The sequence below is a fragment of the Hylobates moloch genome, unplaced genomic scaffold (assembly GCF_009828535.3).
Source record: "Hylobates moloch isolate HMO894 unplaced genomic scaffold, HMol_V3 SCAFFOLD_12, whole genome shotgun sequence".
NCBI classification, from domain to species: Eukaryota; Metazoa; Chordata; class Mammalia; order Primates; family Hylobatidae; genus Hylobates; species Hylobates moloch.
The window spans coordinates 45,757,778-45,778,894 of NW_026652287.1; the positions used below are offsets into that span (position 1 = coordinate 45,757,778).

The 21,117-nt window shown below is 55.5% G+C and overlaps 4 protein-coding genes across 4 annotated transcripts; 3 read left to right on the plus strand and 1 right to left on the minus strand.

Annotated features, from left to right (window-relative positions):
* The first annotated feature begins 203 nt into the window (after positions 1–203).
* JUNB (JunB proto-oncogene, AP-1 transcription factor subunit) lies at positions 204–2,281 on the plus strand. The gene has a single exon (XM_032169837.2). The coding sequence runs from the start codon at positions 505–507 to the stop codon at positions 1,546–1,548; it is 1,044 nt and encodes a 347-aa protein (XP_032025728.1). The 5' UTR covers positions 204–504; the 3' UTR covers positions 1,549–2,281.
* A 3,245-nt stretch (positions 2,282–5,526) lies between these two features.
* On the minus strand, positions 5,527–9,796 carry PRDX2 (peroxiredoxin 2). The gene is made up of 6 exons (XM_032169839.2): positions 9,683–9,796; positions 9,104–9,215; positions 8,861–9,014; positions 8,125–8,247; positions 7,807–7,937; positions 5,527–5,873 (listed from the first exon to the last, which is right to left on the minus strand). Exons 2-6 carry the CDS (start codon positions 9,204–9,206, stop codon positions 5,788–5,790), a joined length of 597 nt encoding a protein of 198 aa, XP_032025730.1. The 5' UTR covers positions 9,207–9,215; positions 9,683–9,796; the 3' UTR covers positions 5,527–5,787.
* Positions 9,797–9,900: 104 nt separating this feature from the next.
* THSD8 (thrombospondin type 1 domain containing 8) lies at positions 9,901–12,231 on the plus strand. Its single transcript, XM_058425647.1, has 2 exons — positions 9,901–10,163; positions 12,032–12,231. The coding sequence occupies exons 1-2, from the start codon at positions 10,016–10,018 to the stop codon at positions 12,229–12,231; spliced, it is 348 nt and encodes a 115-aa protein (XP_058281630.1). The 5' UTR covers positions 9,901–10,015.
* Positions 12,232–14,521: 2,290 nt separating this feature from the next.
* On the plus strand, positions 14,522–20,775 carry RNASEH2A (ribonuclease H2 subunit A). The gene is made up of 8 exons (XM_032169838.2): positions 14,522–14,656; positions 14,864–14,935; positions 15,062–15,185; positions 15,289–15,376; positions 17,778–17,915; positions 18,024–18,111; positions 20,330–20,453; positions 20,575–20,775. The coding sequence occupies exons 1-8, from the start codon at positions 14,530–14,532 to the stop codon at positions 20,711–20,713; spliced, it is 900 nt and encodes a 299-aa protein (XP_032025729.1). The 5' UTR covers positions 14,522–14,529; the 3' UTR covers positions 20,714–20,775.
* The last annotated feature ends 342 nt before the right edge of the window (positions 20,776–21,117 follow it).

The following is a 21,117-nucleotide window of genomic DNA, read 5'->3' on the forward strand; positions in this document are numbered from 1 at the left end:
TTGAGCCCCTCCCCCTGCAGCCCCGCCGAGCCACCCGGCCCGTGGCTGCTGTTTACAAGGACACGCGCTTCCTGACAGTGACGCGAGCCGCCTCCTCCCCTTCCCCACGCTCGAGGAGGGGGGCGCGGGGGCCCGGCTCCAGCGACGGCCAATCGGAGCGCACTTCCGTGGCTGACTAGCGCGGTATAAAGGCGTGTGGCTCAGGCAGAGCGGCTGGGACCTTGAGAGCGGCCAGGCCAGCCTCGGAGCCAGCGGGGAGCTGGGAGCTGGGGGAAACGACGCCAGGAAAGCTATCGCGCCAGAAAGGGCGACGGGGGCTCGGGAAGCCTGACAGAGCTTTTGCGCACAGCTGCCGGCTGGCTGCTCCCCGCCCGCGCCAGCCCTCGAGAACGCGCGATCAGGCACCCCCCAGTCCGGTCACCGCAGCGGAGAGCAGGCAGCTCGCTGCAGCGAGGCCCGGGGCGGCCCCGCAGGGACCCTCCCCAGACCGCCTGGGCCGCCCGGATGTGCACTAAAATGGAACAGCCCTTCTACCACGACGACTCATACACAGCTACGGGATACGGCCGGGCCCCTGGTGGCCTCTCTCTACACGACTACAAACTCCTGAAACCGAGCCTGGCGGTCAACCTGGCCGACCCCTACCGGAGTCTCAAAGCGCCTGGGGCTCGCGGACCCGGCCCAGAGGGCGGCGGTGGCGGCAGCTACTTTTCTGGTCAGGGCTCGGATACCAGCGCGTCTCTCAAGCTCGCCTCTTCGGAGCTGGAACGCCTGATTGTCCCCAACAGCAACGGCGTGATCACGACGACGCCTACACCCCCGGGACAGTACTTTTACCCCCGCGGGGGTGGCAGCGGTGGAGGTGCAGGGGGCGCAGGGGGCGGCGTCACCGAGGAGCAGGAGGGCTTCGCCGACGGCTTTGTCAAAGCCCTGGACGATCTGCACAAGATGAACCACGTGACACCCCCCAACGTGTCCCTGGGCGCTAGCGGGGGGCCCCCGGCTGGGCCCGGGGGCGTCTACGCCGGCCCGGAGCCACCTCCCGTTTACACCAACCTCAGCAGCTACTCCCCAGCCTCTGCGTCCTCGGGAGGCGCCGGGGCTGCCGTCGGGACCGGGAGCTCGTACCCGACGGCCACCATCAGCTACCTCCCACACGCGCCGCCCTTCGCCGGTGGCCACCCGGCGCAGCTGGGCTTGGGCCGCGGCGCTTCCACCTTCAAGGAGGAGCCGCAGACCGTGCCGGAGGCGCGCAGCCGGGACGCCACGCCGCCGGTGTCCCCCATCAACATGGAAGACCAAGAGCGCATCAAAGTGGAGCGCAAGCGGCTGCGGAACCGGCTGGCGGCCACCAAGTGCCGGAAGCGGAAGCTGGAGCGCATCGCGCGCCTGGAGGACAAGGTGAAGACGCTCAAGGCCGAGAACGCGGGGCTGTCGAGTACCGCCGGCCTCCTCCGGGAGCAGGTGGCCCAGCTCAAACAGAAGGTCATGACCCACGTCAGCAACGGCTGTCAGCTGCTGCTTGGGGTCAAGGGACACGCCTTCTGAACGTCCCCTGCCCCCTTACGGACACCCCCTAGCTTGGACGGCTGGGCCCACGCCTCCCACTGGGGTCCAGGGAGCAGGCGGTGGGCACCCACCCTGGGACCTGGGGGCGCCACAAACCACACTGGACTCCGGCCCTCCCGCCCTGCGCCCAGTCCTTCCACCTCGACGTTTACAAGCCCCCCCTTCCACTTTTTTTTGTATGTTTTTTTTTTCTGCTGGAAACAGACTCGATTCATATTGAATATAATATATTTGTGTATTTAACAGGGAGAGGAGGAGGGGGCGATCGCGGCGGAGCTGGCCCCGCCGCCCGGTACTCAAGCCCGCAGGGACATTGGGAAGGGGAACCCCGCCCCCTGCCCTCCCCTCTCTGCACCGTACTGTGGAAAAGAAACACGCACTTAGTCTCTAAAGAGTTTATTTTAAGACGTGTTTGTGTTTGTGTGTGTGTTTGTTCTTTTTATTGAATCTATTTAAGTAAAAAAAAATTGGTTCTTTATTAATTTCTGTTGTCTTTTTTTCCAAGCTGGGAGGGCGGAGGGAAAAAAAAAAGCACTGGTTTGCCTCCTGCTCAGTGCTGTTGATGGCTCGGTCCTGTACGTGTCCCTCTCGTCGGTTCTGCGCAGGCATCTTGTGGTCCCAGCCCAGGAGTCCCACCCTTCACGCGTCCCCAGATCTCCAGGGTTGGATGGTTGGGGCGCGGGACGCGGTCTAGGGACCCAGTACCTTAAGGCAGGGTGCTCCAGGCGAGACGTGGAGTGCGCAGGCGCGTCCCCGCCCAGCCGCGCGCGCCGGGGCTTTCCCCGCTGACGCAGCGGAAGCGCTGCCCATACAAGGACCGATTCTGCCCAGTGACGCGACCGCGGTCTCTGGGCAGATTCCGGGAATCCCCTCCCCCGCTCTGCCGGGCAGGGCCGCGGCGCCGGGAAGGGGGCCGGGATTTTCCCGGGCAGGCGGCTGCCCGGGCACGGAAAGCCCCAGGCCTGGGTCCAGAGCGCCCGCGGTGGGCGGGCAGCACTCCTGGGCCCTGGGAGCCACCCCTGTGCCACCTTCAAGACACTGGCGCCTATTCCCCGCCGCGCCCACGCCCCCTGCGTCTGACCTGACCGGGGCGGAGGGTTGCTGCTGCCTCGGCGGCTTTGCGGACGCCGTCCCCTCTACCCCCACCCCCTCCAGGAAGGGCGGCGCCCGCTTGCCAGTTTCCCCTCACGGGTGCCAGGCCAGGAGCGGGGCGACTGCCAGGTCTGGTCCTGCCGGGGCGGCTGCTCGGGCCGCTGGGCGCCGCCACCGCCCTGGCGCTGGGCTCCCTCCCTCGCAGCTGGGACACGTGGGGGTGGGGGTGGGGGTGCTGGTGCTGCTGGCACGCCTGGAAGGAATCTGGCCGGCTTCGGGGTTGGAAGCCCCCAGAACAGTGGAGAAAAACAAGTAGAGAAACCAGACAGGCAGTAGGGTGAGTGGAACAGACACCTCATCAATTCACTTGTACGATACCTAGAACAACTAGACCCTGGAGACACAGCCTGGACCACTCCAGACAAGACAATAAATAAACAGGCAAACATGGTTCTTTGGAGATGGCGGTAAGTGCTAATAAGAGGAAAAAAAAAAAAAAAAAAACAGGTCAAGGTGGCAGTGATGGGGCAGGGAGGAAAGTTGCCTTGCAGAATGGAGTGGGAACATGGACCTTTAATAGGGTGACTTTTTCTTTTTTATATTTTAGAGATGGGTCTTTGTCCTGTTGCCCAGGTTGGAGTGCAGTGGTGCAATCATAGCTAACTGCAGCCTAGACCTTCTGTGCTCAAGCAAGCCTCCCACTTCAACTTCCCAACTAGCTAGAGCTACAGGCATACACCACTATGCCTGGCTAATTTTGTTTATTTTTGTAGAGATAGGATCTGCTATGTTGCCCTGGCTGGTCTGGAACTGCTGGGTCAAACAGTCCTCCCGCCTTGGCCTTTCAAAGCACTGGGATTCCAGGCGTGAGCCACTGTGCTTGTCCTGCAGTGACTATTTTTTTTTTTTTTTTTTTTGAGATGGATTCTTGCTCTGTCACCCAGACTGGAGTGCAGTGGTGCAATCTTGGTTCACTGCAACCTCTGCCTTTCGGGTTCAAGCGATTTTCCTGCCTCAGCCTCCCAAGTAGCTAGGACTATAGGTGCCTGCCACCACGCCCAGCTAATTTTGTATCTTTAGTAGAGACTGGGTTTCAGCACGTTGGCCAGGCTGGTCTTGAACTCCTGACCTGAGGTCATCTGCCAGCCTCGGCCTCCAAAGTGCTGGGATTACAGGTGTGAACTATCGTGCCTGGCCGTGACTTTTCAAAAGATTTGAAGAAGTGGGGTCCTGAGAAAATCCTGGGTAACAACAGCATCAGAGGTAACAGTTTTTTGTGTGTTTGTTTTTTAGATGGAGTCTCCCTCTGTCACCCAGGCTGGAGTGCAGTGGCTCGATCTCAGTTTACTGCAACTTCCACCCATAGGATTCAAGCGATTCTCCTGCCTTGGCCTCCCAAGTAGCTGGGTCTACAGGCGTGCATCACCATGCCAGGCTAATTTTTGTATTTTTAGTAGAGACAGGGTTTCACCATGTTGGCCAGGCTGGTCTTGAAGCCCTGACCTCATGTGATCCGCCTGCCTGGGCCTCCTAAAGTGCTGGGATTACAGGTGTGAGCCACCCCGCTTGACTGGGAGCAGCTTTTTTTTTTTTTTTTTTTGAGACGGAGTCTTGCTCTGTTGCCCAGGCTGGTGTGCAGTGGCGCGATCTCGGCTCACTGCAAGCTCTGCCTCCTGGGTTCACGCCATTCTCCTGCCTCAGCCTCCCAAGTAGCTGGGACTACAGGCGCCTGCCAACACGCCCGGCTAATTTTTTGTATTTTTAGTAGAGATGGGGTTTCACTGTATTAGCCAGGATGGTCTCGATCTCCTGACCTCGTGATCCGCCCGTCTTGGCCTCCCAAAGTGCTGGGATTACAGGCGTGAGCCACTGCGCCCTGCCTTGGGAGCAGCTCTTAAATGGCAAAATTCATGTAGCCAGGTAAGCCTGTGAAAGAACAGCAGGAAGCCAGCGTGTCTGGAATGGAGTGAACCACAACAGGGCAGATGTCAAGGGAGACTGAGCAGAGGCCTTGGGGAGGAGTATAGATTAAATTCCAAGGGAGATGAGTGACCCTTAGAGGGTATTAGGTGGGTACCAGCATTAATAGTGGATCCATGGATTAAATGAGCTTTTTAGCCCTGTTCTGTAGGCGGAAACTGGGGCATAGAGTAGCAAAACTACTTTCCTGAACGCACACAATATTAAACTGCACCCTTGGGAACCCTGCCTTGCCTCTAATACCTGCCTTCTAGCCTAACTGCCACCCTCCCACCCCAGGGGCAGACAGGCAACCTTTCCAGCCTGGGGTGGGGCAGAGCTCACAGCAGGGACTCTGCACGCTGCACGTAGCTCAGGCTCTCACTTGGTTCTGCTCTTAAGACTAGGTCCCCACCCTCTTCCCCATAAGACTAGACTGGGCTGGGTTCCTTCCAGCTCGAGGAAGCAGTCTTAGGAACTAGGAACTGGGCCCTACACAGGGGCCTCGGCCCCCAGCTTCACATAACTTATCTCCTACAACTTTTACCACGTGCATGGTGATCTGGGTTTGCAGTCCCATTTTACTGCTGAAGAGACCCAGAGACGATCAGAGCTCTTAAACGGCATTTGAACCCAGGCTGGCTGGTGACAAAATGTGGGCGCTGCCTTGCATGGTCAGATTTCTGGATGTAAGGCATCCTGGGATTTGCAAGGGACAAACGGCATGCCCTACCCCGCCAAAACCGCCTTGAGCGCAAGCAGGAAAAGAGCAGGCACTGAGCATGTGATAAGACCGCCACCGTGTGGCGAAGATGAGCAACCACAGGGTCAGCTTCCCAAGCCTGAGCCTGGAGAAGGAAGGGGGTTGCAGGGGAGGACAAAAGGACAGAGCACACCAACACAGACTCACACCTTACCCTAATACTTTATTGGTCACCTCTAAGCCTGTGTGCGGCTGGGTGGGCTTGGGGGAGGGCGTCACTATTCAGCTCCTAGGTGGAGGTTTGAGAAGGCCTTGGCCTAGCCCTCCAGGGTCCCATACTGTGGAGTTTGGAGGGGCAGGTCTGGCCTTTCCTGGGTCAGCACGGGGAACCCAGGTGGGGGCACAGGTGGACGCCCAGCACAGGCACCTAGGCAGGAGCACAAGCTCACTGTCCGTTAGCCAGCCTAATTGTGTTTGGAGAAATATTCCTTGCTGTCATCCACGTTGGGCTTAATCGTGTCACTGCCAGGCTTCCAGCCAGCGGGACAAACTGTGGGAAGACACAAGGATGCACATGAAGGCTACAGCCCCAGGTTCAAGGTGAAGCAAAGCAAGGGCCTGTGTTGCAGAAGAAAATGCTGGCAGCAAGTGGTCCAGGCCCAGGAATGTGGATATTAAGAGAAGCCCTCCAAGCCCAGTTCAGTATTTTTTCTTTCTTTTTTTTTTTTTTGAGACAGATTCTTGCTCTGTTGCCCAGGCTGAAGTACAGTGGCATGATCTGAGCTCATGCAACCTCCGCCTCCTGGGTTCAAGCGATTCTCGTGCCCCAGACTCCCAAATAGCTGAAATTACAGGGGTGTACCACCACGCCTGGCTAATTTTTGTATTTTTGGTAGAGACCATGTTAGCCATGCTTGTCTTGAACTCCTGACCTCAAGTCATCTGCCCGTCTTGGCCTCCCAAAGTGCTGGGATTACAGGTGTGAGCCACCATGCCTAGCCAAGTTCAGTATTTTGTGTTTTTCTTTTTTTTTGTTTTTGAGATGGAGTCTCGCTCTGTTGCCCAGGCTGGAGTGCAGTGGCACAATCTCGGCTCACTGCAAGCTCCGCCTCCCGGGTTCATGCCATTCTCCTGCCTCAGCCTCTCCGAGTAGCTGGGACTACAGGCGCCCGCCACTAGGCCCGGCTAATTTTTTTGTATTTTTAGTAGAGATGGGGTTTCACCTTGGTCTCGATCTCCTGACCTCGTGATCTGCCCCCCTCGGCCTCCCAAAGTGCTGGGATTACAAGCATGAGCCACCGCGCCCGGCTTTTTTTTTTTTTTAACCAATACCCCATCTCTTAAAAAAAAAAAAAAAAGAAAGAGATGGGGTATTGCTATGTTGCCTAGGCTGGACTCAAATTCCTGGGCTTAAGCAATCTTCTGCCTCACTCTCCAGAGTAGGTGGAACTGCAGGCATGAGACAGCATCTTCCTGTCTTTTTGGCCCCTTTAGTCCCATCTTTGTCCCTCTGCCCCACCCCTACAGTTTTTGTTGTTGTTGTTTTTGTTGTTTTTGAGATGGAGTCTTACACTGGCGCCCGGGCTGGAGTGCAGTGGCGCGATCTCGGCTCACTGCACCCCCCTCCCGGGTTCAAGCGATTCTCCTGCCTCAGCCTCCCAAGTAGCTGGGATTACAGGCACCCGCCACCGCACTCAGCTAATTTTTAAATATTTTTAGTAGAGACGGGGTTTAACTATGTTGGCCAGGCTAGTCTCAAACTCCTGACCTCATGATCCGCCCGCCTCGGCTTCCCAAAGTGCTGGGATTACAGGCGTGAGCCACCGCGCCCGGCCTGTTTGTTTGTTTTTTTGAGACAGGGTCTTGCTGTGTCACCCAGGCTGGAGTGCATGGTGCGATCACAGCTTACTGCAGCCTTGACCTCCCAGGCTCAAGTGATCCTCTGGCCTCAGCCTCCTGAGTAGCTGGGACTATAGGCATGCTTCCCAAGCCAGGCTAATTTTTTTTTTTTTTCAAGACCGAGTTTTGCTCTGTTGCCCAAGCTGGAGTACAATGGTGCGATCTCAGCTCACTGCAACCTCTGCCTCCTGGGTTCAAGCGAACTCGTGCCTCAGTCTCTCAAGTAGCTGGGATTACAAGCACCACCATGCCCAGCTAATTTTTTGTGTTCTTAGTAGAGACAGGGTTTCACCATATTGGTCAGGCTAGTCTCAAACTCCTGACCTCAGGTGATCCACCCGCCACAGCTTCCCAAAGTGCTGGCATTACAACCTTGAGCCACTGAGCCCGGCCCCTTTGTCCACCTTGGTTGAATGTCAGGGGTATTTGTCTCCTACCACATTAGAAACATCCTGCAGACAAAGCCCTGAGCTGAATCTTCTTTGGGGCCCCATCTGGACAGGTAAGAGGACAGGCAGTGAATGTTTGCATGAGTGACGGAGCCGCTGAGTATGTACCCATGTGTTATGTGTGTATCTGCTCACCTTCCCCATGCTCATCTGTGTACTGGAAGGCCTGGACCAGCCGCAGAGCCTCATCCACGGAGCGTCCCACAGGCAAATCATTAACAGTGATCTGGCGAAGGATACCCTTGCCATCGATGATAAAGAGGCCCCTGAAGACATGAGGGTTCCCAGTGAGGAGGTGGGATCTCCCACTGCCAGAGACAAGGAAGGGACTACCAACCACCCGCTACTAGCCACAGGGCTGGGGGCAGAGAAGACATTGTATAGGAGTGTTCCCAGCATCACAGGAATGGGGGGCGGGGCGCTCCCTGAGCCCGGCTGAGGGTCCCACGGTACCTGTAGGCAATGCCCTCATCTGTTTTCAGCACGCCATAATCCTCAGACAAGCGTCTGGTCACGTCAGCAAGCAGGGGGATGTTCAGGGGGCCCAGGCCTCCCTCCTTCCGGGGGGTGTTGATCCTGGGAGTAGGGGAGACAGAGTTGGTGCCTCAGGATGCCTGGCACAGCAGGGTCCTCACCCTGTGGGCCCAATGTGGTAAGCAACTGGAGGCTGGAGATAAGGGGCTTTAGGGTAGGCTGCTGGGAGCCTCACCCACCCCACCCCGGGTTGGGTGCAAGGACTGTATCCCCACAGCTGGGAAGACTACGCTTGAGAGGCAAAGCTCCAGCTAAGTGGCTTCACATGTGCTTGTAACTTGCAGCATCACCCAGCAGAGAGCCTGTGTTAAGAGTCCCCATCCTCCTCTAGCTGTGTCATGGGGTACAGCCCTTCATTTCGGTGAACTGGAGTTTCCATCTTCACGAAATAGGGCAGCGCAGCCTCCCTCCTGGGAACTAAGTAGATAGAGTTGCATCTGAGTTGCATCTGCAACTCTATGTCAGGCAACTAGTTGTCAAATGCTAATTACTGTCATCATCCTTAAAGACTTGGGCGGCAATGTTTCCATTATTTTCAAGATGGGGAAACGCAGGTTCCAGAGGTTGAGCAATGGCCACGAAGCCACACAGCTCGGACCCTAGGGTATGGGCTATGGGCTTAGCTGCAACCTCCCTCTCTGGCCCCTGCTCATACCAAGCCAGGTGGGTGAACTGAGAGTCCACCGAGACGCCCAGCACTTCACAGCCCAGCTTGCGGAAGTCCTCCGCACGGTTGCTGAACGCGATGATCTCGGTGGGGCACACAAAAGTGAAGTCCAGAGGGTAGAAAAAGAGGACCACGTACTTCCCTGGGGAGGAGGGACAAAGAGGAGTTAGGGCCCAGCCTCTCTCATGCAGGGCCCCGCTTCTACCTGGGCCCCCTCCGGGCCGCGCTCACCTTTGTAGTCCGACAGCTTCACCTCTTTGAAGGCGCCATCAACCACCGCTGTGGCCTTGAAATCAGGGGCTGGCTTTCCGATGCGCGCGTTACCGGAGGCCATGACTGAAAGCTGAGCCCCCCGCCCGGTCAGTGCGCCCGGGAAGACACTTTGTCCTCCCAACCCAAGGTCGCGCTGGGTGCTGGGCCCTGTGACTGAGTCAGCACGGCGGAGGCGACAGCACTAACCCTCACCCTCCCGGGTACCCAGTCTACGAGGCCCGGAGGCTGCCGGGGACCCGCCCTCCTGACCAGAGCACGAATGACCCAGCCACTGCCACCAGCACCCCACGAGCGAGTCGGCCGGAGGGCGGTCTCGCAAGCCCCCAGCCCAGAAGGAGACAGTGAGGCCCCCACGAGCAGGGGCGGGGAGCCAGGCGATCCGGCCTGCGCTGCAAGGCTGTGGCCTCGGTTTCCCCGCAAGGACAAAGGAGGCCACTATAGCGGATGGAAAATAAAGGCGGCCAGCACTAAGGTCAGGATCGGGCCAAAGCAGCCTGAAGGGGGTCCTCACGCCAGGTGCACTCCGGGTGTTCATACCTGCGTAGGCAAAGGCTAGATGCACTGACGACCACACGCGTGGACCCGCGTTCTCAGCGCCAAGTGAGCCCTGGGCTGCGAAGCTTATTATGCCTGGCCCGAACCAAGACGTGCACAGCGCGGGGGAGGGAGCGGACGAGCGGAGCGGTCGGGTCCACTGCGCCCGCAGATGCGGGGGAGCGTGCGGCCGGGTCCATGCGCCTGCGGGCGGCGGGGGGAGACGCCGTTGCCTTCGGCCGGGACCACTGCACCGGCCCGCGGGGGTAATGCGGCCGCCGCAGACTCCGCGCACGACTCCGCCTGGGAGCGCGCTATGGGCCGTTGGAGTCTGGCATGGCCCAGACCCCGGCGGCGCTGCTGCTGGCGCCTCTGCTACTCCTGCAACTGGCGACCCCTACCCAGGTCTACCAGGACTATCAGTACTTAGGGCAGCAGGGCGAAGGTGACACCTGGGAGCAGCTGAGGCTGCAGCATCTAAAGGGTAACCTCAGGCGGCGGGGATGACGATGCCCAAAGGCTCCCCGTTGCCCTACTTCACCTGCTGGCTGCAAAGGGACCTTCCTCCGCGGGCTACAAATCTCCACCCAGCTCTGCACTGGAGGCGTCCCCTTGGGCTGGTTACTTTTCTCTAAGGCTCGGTTTACTCTTGGATATATTGAAATAGATACTGCTTTAAAGCAGCTCCCAGGGGAAGAGGGGGTGTGGGCAGGACACTGAAGCTGTCACTCGGGGATAGGTGCCAGGAAGGGCAGAGACAGAGAAAGAAGGGGGCGGGCAAGCTTGGGAAATCAGAGAGGGTCCGGTGGCAGAAGACCCGTGACCAGTGCAGCGAGAACGACAAGCGAAAGTCCCAAATGAAAAGATTTGGGGAAAGAATGTCCAAGGAAGAGGGAATAGCAAGTGCCAAGGTGAAAAGGCCTGAAGGAGAAATGGAAAGAGGTCGGTGAGCTGTGGCAGAGACTTGGGTTTGGGAGGGTCGGAGGTGTCAGACCTTGGTGAGCCGTGAGTTGGGATAAGATTGGAGTTGGGATAAGATCTGTCTCATAGGGGAAAGGGGCAGATTAAAGAGCCCTTTAAAGTGATCATAGTGGCCGGCTCGGTAGCTCACGCCTATAATCCTAGCACTTTGGGAGGCTGAGGTGGGAGGATCCCTTTGTCTCGGAGACCAGAGCAGTCTGGCCCACATAGCAAGACTCCATCTCTACAAAATATATTTTAAAATTAGCCTGACGTGATGGCCCAGCACTTCGGGAGGCAGAGGCGGGAGGACTGCTTGAGCCCAGGAGTTCAAGACCAGCCTGGGCAACATGGAGAGACCCCCCCCATACAAAAATAAATAAATAAATAAAAACTAAAAATAAATTAGCCTGCCACGGTGGCATGCGCCTGTAGTCCCAGCTACTCAAGAGGCTCATACAGGAGGACCATTTGTGCCAAGGAGTTTGAAGCTGCAGTGAGCCATGATTACGCCCTTGCATTCCAACCTGGGTAACAGAGCAAGATCCTGTCTCAAAATAAATAAATAAATAAATAAATAAATAAACTGATCATAATAAATTGGTTTGTATATGCTAGCACAGCACCGGGAGATTTACTTACTTTCATTATGTCAATTATGCCATTTATCCCTTGACAGCCCTGCTGTCAGGTGGCATTGTGCCTTCTAGGTAGGGCCGTGGTCACACCCTTGAAGACAGAAGTCAGCTTCAAATGGCGGGCGCCAAGGATGTCGTAGGACACTCACAACTGGGCAGGCTGGCACAGCCTGGAAGTGTCAGGTTGTAGTTCCTCTGGGCCACTTATCCCGTATATGAGCTTGGAAGGTTGGCTTGCTGTCTCTGGGTCTTGGTTTCCCCACCCGAGACTCATGGAAATATTAAATGAGGCCAGGCATGGTGGCTGGCTCACACCTGTAATCCCAGCACTTTGGGAGGCTGAGATGGGAGTATCACTTGAGCCCAGGAGTTCCAGACGAGCCTGGGCAACATGGTGAAACACCGTCTCTGCAAAAAATACAAAAAATTAGCCAGGCACAGTGGCATGTGCCTGTAGTCCCAGCTATTTGGGAGGCCGAGGTAGGAGGATTGCTTGAGCCCAGGAGGTTGAGGCTGCAGTGATCTGTGACTGCGTCACTGCTCCAGCCTGGGCGACACAGCGAGACCCTGTCTCAAAAGAAAAAAAAAAGCTTAAATGAGGTCATCTGTGGCGGGGTGTCTGGCATAGAGGCGGAGTCTAGCGAATATGCGCTTCTCTTATTTGTTAGTATCTTTATCTTTCTCCCTCTCTGGGGGAGGGGATTGGGAGTAGGCCCCCTCCACCTAGGTCTTCACCTCTGCCCTCCTTCTCTAGAAGTCGAGGACTCAATCCTTGGCCCGTGGGGAAAGTGGCGGTGTTTCTGTGACCTGGGCAAGCAGGAGCGCAGCCGCGAGGTAGTGGGCACAGCGCCGGGCCCGGTTTTCGTGGACCCGGAGAACCTGATCCAGTTACGGCCCTGCCGGCAACGGGATTGTCCATCCTGCAAGCCCTTCGACTGCGACTGGAGTCTCTGAGCCCGGGTGAGAGAGGGGCCCAGAGGAGGCAGGGCCGGGGCAAGCCGCGGGGCCCAGGGTGGGCGCGGAGGGAGGACGTGCGGTGCGGGGCGGGTATGAAGCGAGTTTGGGGAAGAAAGAACTGGGGCTCCAAGTCTTGAGTGACTTGAGGCTGAATTGGTTAGGGGGAAGCTGAGTCAGGAGCCGTGAGCCCCGCTGATATCTAGGGAGAAAAGGAGAAAAGTGGAGGGGAGGCCGAGGCAGGCGGATCTCTTGAGTCCAGGAGTTCAAGATCAGTCTGGGCAATATAGTTGAGATCACCTCTCCATAAAAATGTTTTAAATTAGGCCAGGCGCGGTGGCTCACGCCTGCAATCCCAGCACTTTGGGAGGCCGAGGCGGGCGGATCACAAGGTCAGGAGATCGAGACCATCCTGGCTAACACGGTGAAGCCCTGTCTCTACTAAAAACATAAAAAATTAGCCGGGCGCGGTGGCGGGCGCCTGTAGTCCCAGCTACTCGGGAGGCTGAGGCAGGAGAATGGCGTGAACCCGGGAGGCGGAGCTTGCAGTGAGCCGAGATTGCGTCACTGCACTCCAGCCTGGGCGACAGAGCGAGACTCCGTCTCAAAAAAAAAAAAAAAAAAAATTTAAATTAGACGGGCGTGGCGGCACATGCCTGTGGTCCCAGCTACTCGGTAGGATGGGGAGGGAGGATCGCTTGAGCCTGGGAGGCAAAGGTTACAGTGAGCCAAGATCGCTACACTGCTATCCAGCCTGGGCAACAGAGTAATATTCTGTCTCAAAAAAAAAAAAAAAAAAAAAGTGGAGGGGGAGGGGCAGAGGAGTAAAGGAGCTAGACAATGAACTAGGACCCTGAGGAAGGGGCATGAGCCTGGTAAGGGGCGGGAACCCACAGGCAGAGGACATGAGTCCCAGTGAGTCCAGTGAATAGAAGAAGTGGTGGAGGCCAGGCACTGTGGCTCAGGTTTGTAATCCCAACAATTTGGGAGGTGGAGGCGACCGGATCACTTGAGCCCAGGAGTTTGAAGCCAGCCTGGGCAACATAATGAGCCCCCGTCTCTGCAAAAAATACCAAAAATAGTCGGGCATGGTGGTGTGGTGAGCACCCGTAGTCCAGCTGCTTGGGAGATTGAGGTGGGAGGATCGCGTCAGCCCAGGAGGTGGAGTTTGTGGTGAGCCAAGATCGCGCCACTGCACTCCAGCCTGGGCAACAGAGAGAGCCCCTGTCTAAAAAAAAAAAAAAAAAAGGCCCGGCGCGGTGGCTCACGCCTGTAATCTCAGCACTTTGGGAGGCCGAGGCGGGCGGATCACAAGGTCAGGAAATCGAGACCAACGTGGCTAACACGGTGAAACCCCATCTCTACTAAAAAGTACAAAAAATTAGCCGAGTGTGGTGGCGGGCGCCTGTAGTCCCAGCTACTCGGGAGGCTGAGGCAGGAGAATGGCGTGAACCCGGGAGACGGAGCTTGCAGTGAGCCGAGATGGCGCCATTGCAGTCCAGCCTGGGCGTCAGAGCGAGACTCTGTCTCAAAAAAAAAGGGGGGGGGGGGGGGGGGGGGGGGGGGGTGGGGACATTCATTCTAAGTTGGGAGGAATGAGCTTCTATAGTGGACAGAGACCCTGAGCAGCAGTCCACTGAGGTCTGTGATCTCCAACGGTGGTGGGGAAGGCTTGGCCTGAATGAGACAGACGTTAGGAAGCACAGATCTTGCAGGGAGTGGAGGTGGGCCAAAGGGAGCAACCAAGAGAGGGAGTTTGGGGACTCCAAATCCAAAAGCCTGAGTTTAGTGGAAGCGGGGCTACCTGGTCCAGGGGACTTAGAATGTGTACAGAAGCAGAGACCGCAAGTACAGGGCCTGAATCCAAGCGGACGTTGGGGACCCAGTGATGCGGGACCCGTGTCCTGGGAGTGGGGTGATATTTGACCCTCTAGTTCCCCATTAGGCTGGGTCCGAAGCTGCGTCTCAGTTTCCCTCCTATTTCCCCCTCTTCCCACCGGCCAACGCAGGCGGGGCCCCAGAGACCGTGAAGCAGAGCTTGCAAAGTGACCCTGTCCACCGAATTCCCCAAGCTGAGTGTTCGGCCATAGCCCTTCGGGACTACAATTCCCAGGAGGGCGCACGGCAGCGACGTCGGCGTCGGCTGCGTATGCGCCTACGGCGGCGTGAGCGTCAGGGGCGTGTTCTGCCCGTGGATTGGCCGGAAACAGGCGCCGCTGCGAGGCCCGCGGAAAACGCGCGCCGAGACGCGCTCCTGCGGTATCTGTTCTTGCAGCTGCTGGCGGCGGCCGAGGCGGCATGGATCTCAGCGAGCTGGAGAGAGACAATACGGGCCGCTGTCGCCTCAGTTCGCCTGTGCCCGCGGTGTGCCGCAAGGAGCGTTGCGTCCTGGGCGTCGATGAGGCGGGCAGGGGCCCCGTGCTGGGTGCGCCCCTAGGGCCAGGGAGGGGAGGGGCGTGGTACGGGGGATGCGGGAAACGGGAGTCGGGATTGCACCGCACCAGGGGAGGGGATGTGGTCGTGGTGATGGCACCTAAAGAAGCAGTGATGATAGATCAGGGATGAATGGCAACTTTCACGGGCTCAGTGATTGGACCCCGGCTGCCAGAAAACTGACACCTCTCCTCCGCAGGCCCCATGGTCTACGCCATCTGTTATTGTCCCCTGTCCCGCTTGGCAGATCTGGAGGCGCTGAAAGTGGCAGGTGAGCCCGAGGTGTGCGTCTGGGGAAGGGATTCCTGGGTATGCGCAGGGGCAGGTGAGAACTGAAAGAGGAGGGCAGGAACTGGGAGAAACAGCTGTTCCCCTTCTCTTCCAAACCTCCTCCCAGACTCAAAGACCCTATTGGAGAGCGAGCGGGAAAGGCTGTTTGCGAAAATGGAGGACAGGGACTTTGTCGGCTGGGCGCTGGATGTGCTGTCGCCAAACCTCATCTCTACCAGCATGCTTGGGCGGTGAGGGGTCCCCGGGAGGGGCTGTGGGAGAGGGGCAGCCAGCATGGGCTGACCAGGCTTTGTTCCTCGAATGAGGTTAACTGGGCTCTGTTCCCCACCACAGGGTCAAATACAACCTGAACTCCCTGTCACATGATACAGCCACTGGGCTTATACAATATGCATTGGACCAGGGCGTGAACGTCACCCAGGTGAGTTAACTGTAAGTTGTCCCCATTTGGTCATCTCAGGATAAAATGGAGACAAAACAGGAGTTCGAGACTTCAGTGAGTCATGATCATGCCACAGCACTCCATCCTGGGTGACAAAGGAAGACCCCCAACTCAAAAATGGAGGCAGTGCGCAGTGGCTCATGCCTATAATTGCAGCACTTTGGGAGACAGCGGCGGGTAGATCACAGGAGGTCAGGAGTTCGAGACCAGCCTGACCAACATGGTGAAACCCCGTCTCTACTAAAAATACAAAAATTAGCTGGACGTGGTGGCAGGCACTTGTAATCCTAGCTACTCAGGAGGCTGAGGCAGGAGAATCACTTGAACCCAGGAGGCAGAAGTTGCAGTGAGCCAAGATTGTGCCCTTGTACTCCAACCTGGGCAACAGAGCAAGACCCTGTCTCAAAAAAATAAATAAATAAAAATAAACTAAAAATGAGAGACCAGGCGCGGTGGCTCACAGCTGTAATCCCAGCGCTTTGGGAGGCTGAGGCCGGCAGATCACCTGAGGTCAGGAGTTGAAGACCATCCTGGCCAACATGGTGAAACCCCGTCTCTACCAAAAATACAAAAAATGAGCCCGGCATGGTGGCGGGTGCCTGTAATCCCACCTATTGGGGAGGCCAAGGTGGGAGAATTGCTCGAACTCAGGAGGCGGAGGTTGCAGTGAGCTGAGATCGCACCATTGCACTCCAGCCCGGGGGACAGAGCGAAAAATAAAAATAAAAATAAATAAATGTGGGCAAAAATGTGCAGTGGGCAGATTCAGCATCACATACGTCTGGAGTGCCTCAGGCATATTCATTGCTACTGTTGATTTCGTGCTCCTGTTTCTGCCCTAAATGTGTGCCACACTGAGGACCACAGTGTAGCCCCTAGTCCCATCTCCATCTAATCTCTCCCTCATCCTAAAGGCTCAGTCTCTAGAACAAATCCCACATGTGTCTATCTGCTACCTCTGTCCTAGCCCAGGACACCCCCCACTCCCTGCACACCTGCTGAGTGTCGTCTCTCGTCCCTCACCCTCCTATCCCCTCCAATCTGTTCCCCATGCAGCAACAGAAGGTAGTCTTTTTGAAATGCACATCTTGACATTTAGTTTTCCGATCACAGTGGAAATTAAATCAGGAAAATTCACAGTCGAGTGGGGGAGAATTACATTAAATTACCAGAGAAAAACATAAATCAGCATTGCCTCGAATGCTCTCAATGAAAGAACGGACCGTTTTGAGAGAATAACAAGGCAAAATAACCTCGACATAGGAATTGTATGCTGGGTTTGGTGGCTCACGCCTGTAATCCCAGCACTTTGGGAAGCTGAGGTGAGCAAATCGGTTGAGGCCAGGAGTTCCAGACCAGCCTGGGCAACATAGCGAGACTCCATCTCTACAAAAAGAAGAAGAAAGAAAGGAATTATAGCAAGGTAGACCTTGCTGAGGAGGGACCTGAGGACCAGGCCCAAATGCAGAGCTGGTGATGCAGTAACTGGTGTAGACAGACAAGGGCCCTGCCCGTGGGGGTTCAGGGCCTGGCCTGGGCAGAAAGATGGTCAACTGGTAAACAAAAAATAAAGGTTGTTTCTGAAAACAGTACTGCTGTAGAGATACCACTTTCCCCCAGCAGCTCTTGGACCCTTTCTTCGGTGCTGCAGCCAAAGGCCCCCATGCATGAGTCCAGTATCATGAACCTGGTCCCAGCTCAGGGCCTCTGTACTGGCTGTTCTCACACCTAGAGCCCTCTTCCCCAGATCTCTGCACAGTTCACTTCCTCACCTCCTTCAAGCCTTTATTCACCACTACACCTAGCTAACTTTTTATTTTTTGTAGAAACAGGGTCTCCATATGTTGCCCAAGTTGGTCTCAACCACCTGCCCTCAAGCGATCCTCCCACTTTGGCTTCCTAAAGTGTTGGGATTACAGGCTTGTGCTAATGCACTCTACCAATTTTTTTCTAGTGTTTTCTGCCACCTCAGTTCCTAGAACAGTATGTGGCATGCAGTAGGTGCCAAATAAGTGTAGAGTAAAAGCAGTGTGATCAGAGGAAGCCTCTTCAGGAGGTGATTTTTTTCTTTGTTTTATTTTATTGTATTTATTTTATGTTTTTATAAAGATGAGGTCTCACTGTGTTGCCAAGCCTGGTCTCAAACTCCCAGGCTCAAGCAGTCCTCCCGCCTCAGCCTCCCAAACTGCTGGGATCACAGGCCTGAACAACTTTGCCTGGCCTAGGAGGAGATGTTCGAGTTGAAATCCCTGATTGATCCAGCCTGGGGACGTGCTGTGAGAAGAGGATTCTGGGTAGCAGGAAGAACATGCCAGGGCTGTGAGGACAGAGCATTGGTACAGTTGTTTGTTCAATTGATATGTGTCTGTTGCCGTGGCAGGTATTCGTGGACACCGTAGGGATGCCAGAGACATACCAGGCGTGGCTGCAGCAAAGTTTTCCCGGGATTGAGGTGACGGTCAAGGCCAAAGCAGATGCCCTCTACCCAGTGGTTAGTGCTGCCAGCATCTGTGCCAAGGTCAGTACCCTACTAGCCACAGCTGGCTTCCACCATCCCACTATATAGGGGCCAGGCATGGCCACCAAAGGGAAGGAGGGAGATTCCAGGTGCATGTCTTGCCCACAGGTGGCCCGGGACCAGGCTGTGAAGAAATGGCAGTTCGTGGAGAAACTGCAGGACTTGGATACTGATTATGGCTCAGGCTACCCCAATGGTGAGCAGACACGTGACCATGGTACTAATGTTGAAATGGCCAGGGCTGAGCACACTTCTGAGGTTTTCTTTTTTTCCTTTCTGTCGTTTGTAATTTTATTTTGCTTACTTTTTGTTTGTATTTATAATTTTTGTTTATTTTTTGAGACGGAGTTTCGCTCTTGTTGCCCAGGCTGGAGTGCAATGGTGCAATCTCGGCTCACCGCAACCTCCACCTCCCGGCTTCAAGCGATTCTCCTGCTTCAGCCTCGCGAGCAGCTGGGATTGCAGGCATGTGCCACCATACCCAGCGAATTTTGTATTTTTAGTAGAGACAAGGTTTCTCCATGTTGGTCAGGCTAATCTTGATCTCCTGACCTCAGGTGATCTGCCCAGCTCAGCCTCCCAAAGTGCTGAGATTACAGGCATGTGCCACCGTGCCTGGCCTATTTTTTGTTTTTATAGAGGTGGGGTCTTGTCATGTTGCCCAGGCTGGTCTCAAACTCCTGGAGTCAGGCAGTCCTCCCACCTCGGTCTTTCAAAGTGCTGGGATTACAGCCATGAGCCACCACCCCTGGCTCTTTTTTTCTTTTTTTAAAGAGATGGGGTCTCCCTATGTTGCCCAGCCTGGTCTTGAACTCGTGGGCTTAAGTGATCCTCCTGCCTTGGACTCCCAAATAGCTAGGATTACAGGTGTGAACTACTGTGCCTGGCTGGAGGTTTTCTAAATTGTTCTGGTCACCCTACTCCACAGTGAAAGAGGCCAAGTGTTAGACAGTGGTGCCATTTGTTCATGGCCACACAGCCAGTGAGTGATGGAGCTGGATTCCAGGCCATAGGATTGCTGCTCTCTTCCCCGCTTCCCACTTTGCTGTCTTTCTGGAGCCCCAGTGATGGACTGAGACCCAAGGTGGGCATTTGTCCCTTTGTTAAGGGGAAGGGGACCAGGTGTAGTGGCTCATGCCTGTAATCCCAGCACTTTGGGAAGCTGAGGTAGGAGAACCGCTTGAGTCCTTGAGTTCAAGACCAGCCTGGGCAACATAGCGAGACCCCCATCCCTATAAAAAATTTAAAAAATGAGCCAGTTATAGTGGTGCCCACCTGTAGTCCCAGCTACTCTGGAGGAGGAGGCTAAGGTGGGTGGGTTGCTTGAGCCCAGGAGTTGGAGGCTGCAGTGAGCTATGATTATGCCACTGCACTCCAGCCTTGGTGACAAGGTGAGATCTTGTGTCAAAAAAAAAATGTTAGCCAGGCGTGGTGGCTCACACCTGTAATCCCAGGACTTTGGGAGGCTGAGGCAGGTGGATCCTTTGAGGTCAGGAGTTCTAGACCAGCCTGACTAACGTGGTGAAACCCCATCTCTACTAAAAATACAAAATTAGCTGGACGTGGTGGCACACGCCCATAATCCCAGCGACTCGGGAGGCTGAGGCAGGAGAATTGCTTGAACCTGGGAGGTGGAGGTTGCAGTGAGCCAAGATTGCATAATTGCACTGCAGCCTGGGAAATGAGCAAAACTCCATCTCAAAGTAATAATAATAATAATAACAATAATAATAATAATAATACTGTTTAATGACAGGCTGGGCCAGGTGGCTCATGCCTGTAATCCTAGCATTTTAAGAGACAGAGGCAGGTAGATCATGTGAACTCAGGAATTCACGACCAGCCTGGGCAATATGGCAAAACCCCATCTCTACAACAAATACAAAAATTAGCCAGGTGTGGTGGTGCGCACCTGTAGTCTCAGCTACTTGGGAGGCTGAGGTGGGAGGATGGCTTTAGCCTGGGAGGCAGAGGTTGCATTGAGCTGTGATACTGTCACTGCACTCCAGCCTGCGTAATAGAGTGAGACCCTATCTCAAAAAAATAAAAAGGCTGGGCATGGTGTTCACACCTGTAATCCTAGCACTTTGGGAGGCTGAGGTGGGTGGATCACCGGAGGTCAGGAGTTTGAGACCAGCCTGCCTGTCCAATATGGTGAAACCCCGTCTCTACTAAAAATACAAAAATTAGCCAAGTGTGGTGGTGGGTGGCTGTAGTCCCAGCTACTTGGGAGGCTGAGGCAGGAGAATCACTTGAATCCGGGAGGTGGAGGTTGCAGTGAGCCGAGATCGCGCCACTGCACTCCAGCCTGGCGACAGAGTGAGACTCCATCTCAAAGGAAAAAAAAAAGAGTGGCAAGGATCTTGAATGTTATGGTGCAACTTGGACTGTCACTATTGCCCACCCTACCCCAGATCCCAAGACAAAAGCGTGGTTGAAGGAGCACGTGGAGCCTGTGTTCGGCTTCCCCCAGTTTGTCCGGTTCAGCTGGCGCACGGCCCAGACCATCCTGGAGAAAGAGGCAGAAGATGTTATATGGTGGGTGTCATGGATGTCCTGGGGGTGCTATAGGGAAGGAACGAGGGAGGCCAGCGTTCAGCCCTGCCTGAGAGGGCTGCTCCCCGTGGAAGTGGTCACTGTCATCACCTCTCTCCCACAGGGAGGACTCAGCACCCGAGGATCAGGAGGGACTCAGGAAGATCACATCCTACTTCCTCAATGAAGGGTCCCAAGCCCGTCCCCGTTCTTCCCACCGATATTTCCTGGAACGCGGCCTGGAGTCAGCAACCAGCCTCTAGCAGCTGCCTCTGCGTGCTCTACCTGCCTCCCCAACCCAGACATTAAAATTGTTTAAGGAGAACCACACGTAGGGGATGTACTTTTGGGACAGAAACGAGGTGGGAGTGTGCTCTGCAGCTATGTCCAGCTACTTCCTTTTGGAACCTTAAACAGAATGAGTGTTGGTTGATTGATTTTATTTGGTTTGATTTTTTTCATTTTTAAATTTTATTTATTTTATTTTATTTTTTTGAGAGACGAAGTCTCACTGTGTCACCCAGGCTGGAGTAGCATGGGGCAATCTCAGCTCACTGCAACCTCTGCCTTCCAGGTTCAAGCGATTCTCCTGCCTCAGTTTCCCAAGTAGCTGGGACTATAGGTGTGTGCCATGCCCAACTAATTTTTTTTTTTTTTTTTTTTTTTT

Bases quoted from the DNA above. Each gene is read 5' to 3' on its own strand.
- RNASEH2A (XM_032169838.2), top strand. From the start codon at position 14,530: ATGGATCTCAGCGAGCTGGAGAGAGACAATACGGGCCGCTGTCGCCTC. The intron at 18,112-20,329 runs GTGAGCAGACAC...ACCCTACCCCAG, and splicing joins TGGCTCAGGCTACCCCAATG to ATCCCAAGACAAAAGCGTGG. The intron at 20,454-20,574 runs GTGGGTGTCATG...TCTCTCCCACAG, and splicing joins GAGGCAGAAGATGTTATATG to GGAGGACTCAGCACCCGAGG.
- JUNB (XM_032169837.2), top strand. From the start codon at position 505: ATGTGCACTAAAATGGAACAGCCCTTCTACCACGACGACTCATACACA.
- PRDX2 (XM_032169839.2), bottom strand. From the start codon at position 9,206: ATGGCCTCCGGTAACGCGCGCATCGGAAAGCCAGCCCCTGATTTCAAG. The intron at 8,248-8,860 runs GTATGAGCAGGG...CCCTACTCCCAG, and splicing joins CAGTTCACCCACCTGGCTTG to GATCAACACCCCCCGGAAGG. The intron at 7,938-8,124 runs GTACCGTGGGAC...TCATGTCTTCAG, and splicing joins GATGAGGGCATTGCCTACAG to GGGCCTCTTTATCATCGATG.
- THSD8 (XM_058425647.1), top strand. From the start codon at position 10,016: ATGGCCCAGACCCCGGCGGCGCTGCTGCTGGCGCCTCTGCTACTCCTG. The intron at 10,164-12,031 runs GTAACCTCAGGC...CTCCTTCTCTAG, and splicing joins GAGGCTGCAGCATCTAAAGG to AAGTCGAGGACTCAATCCTT.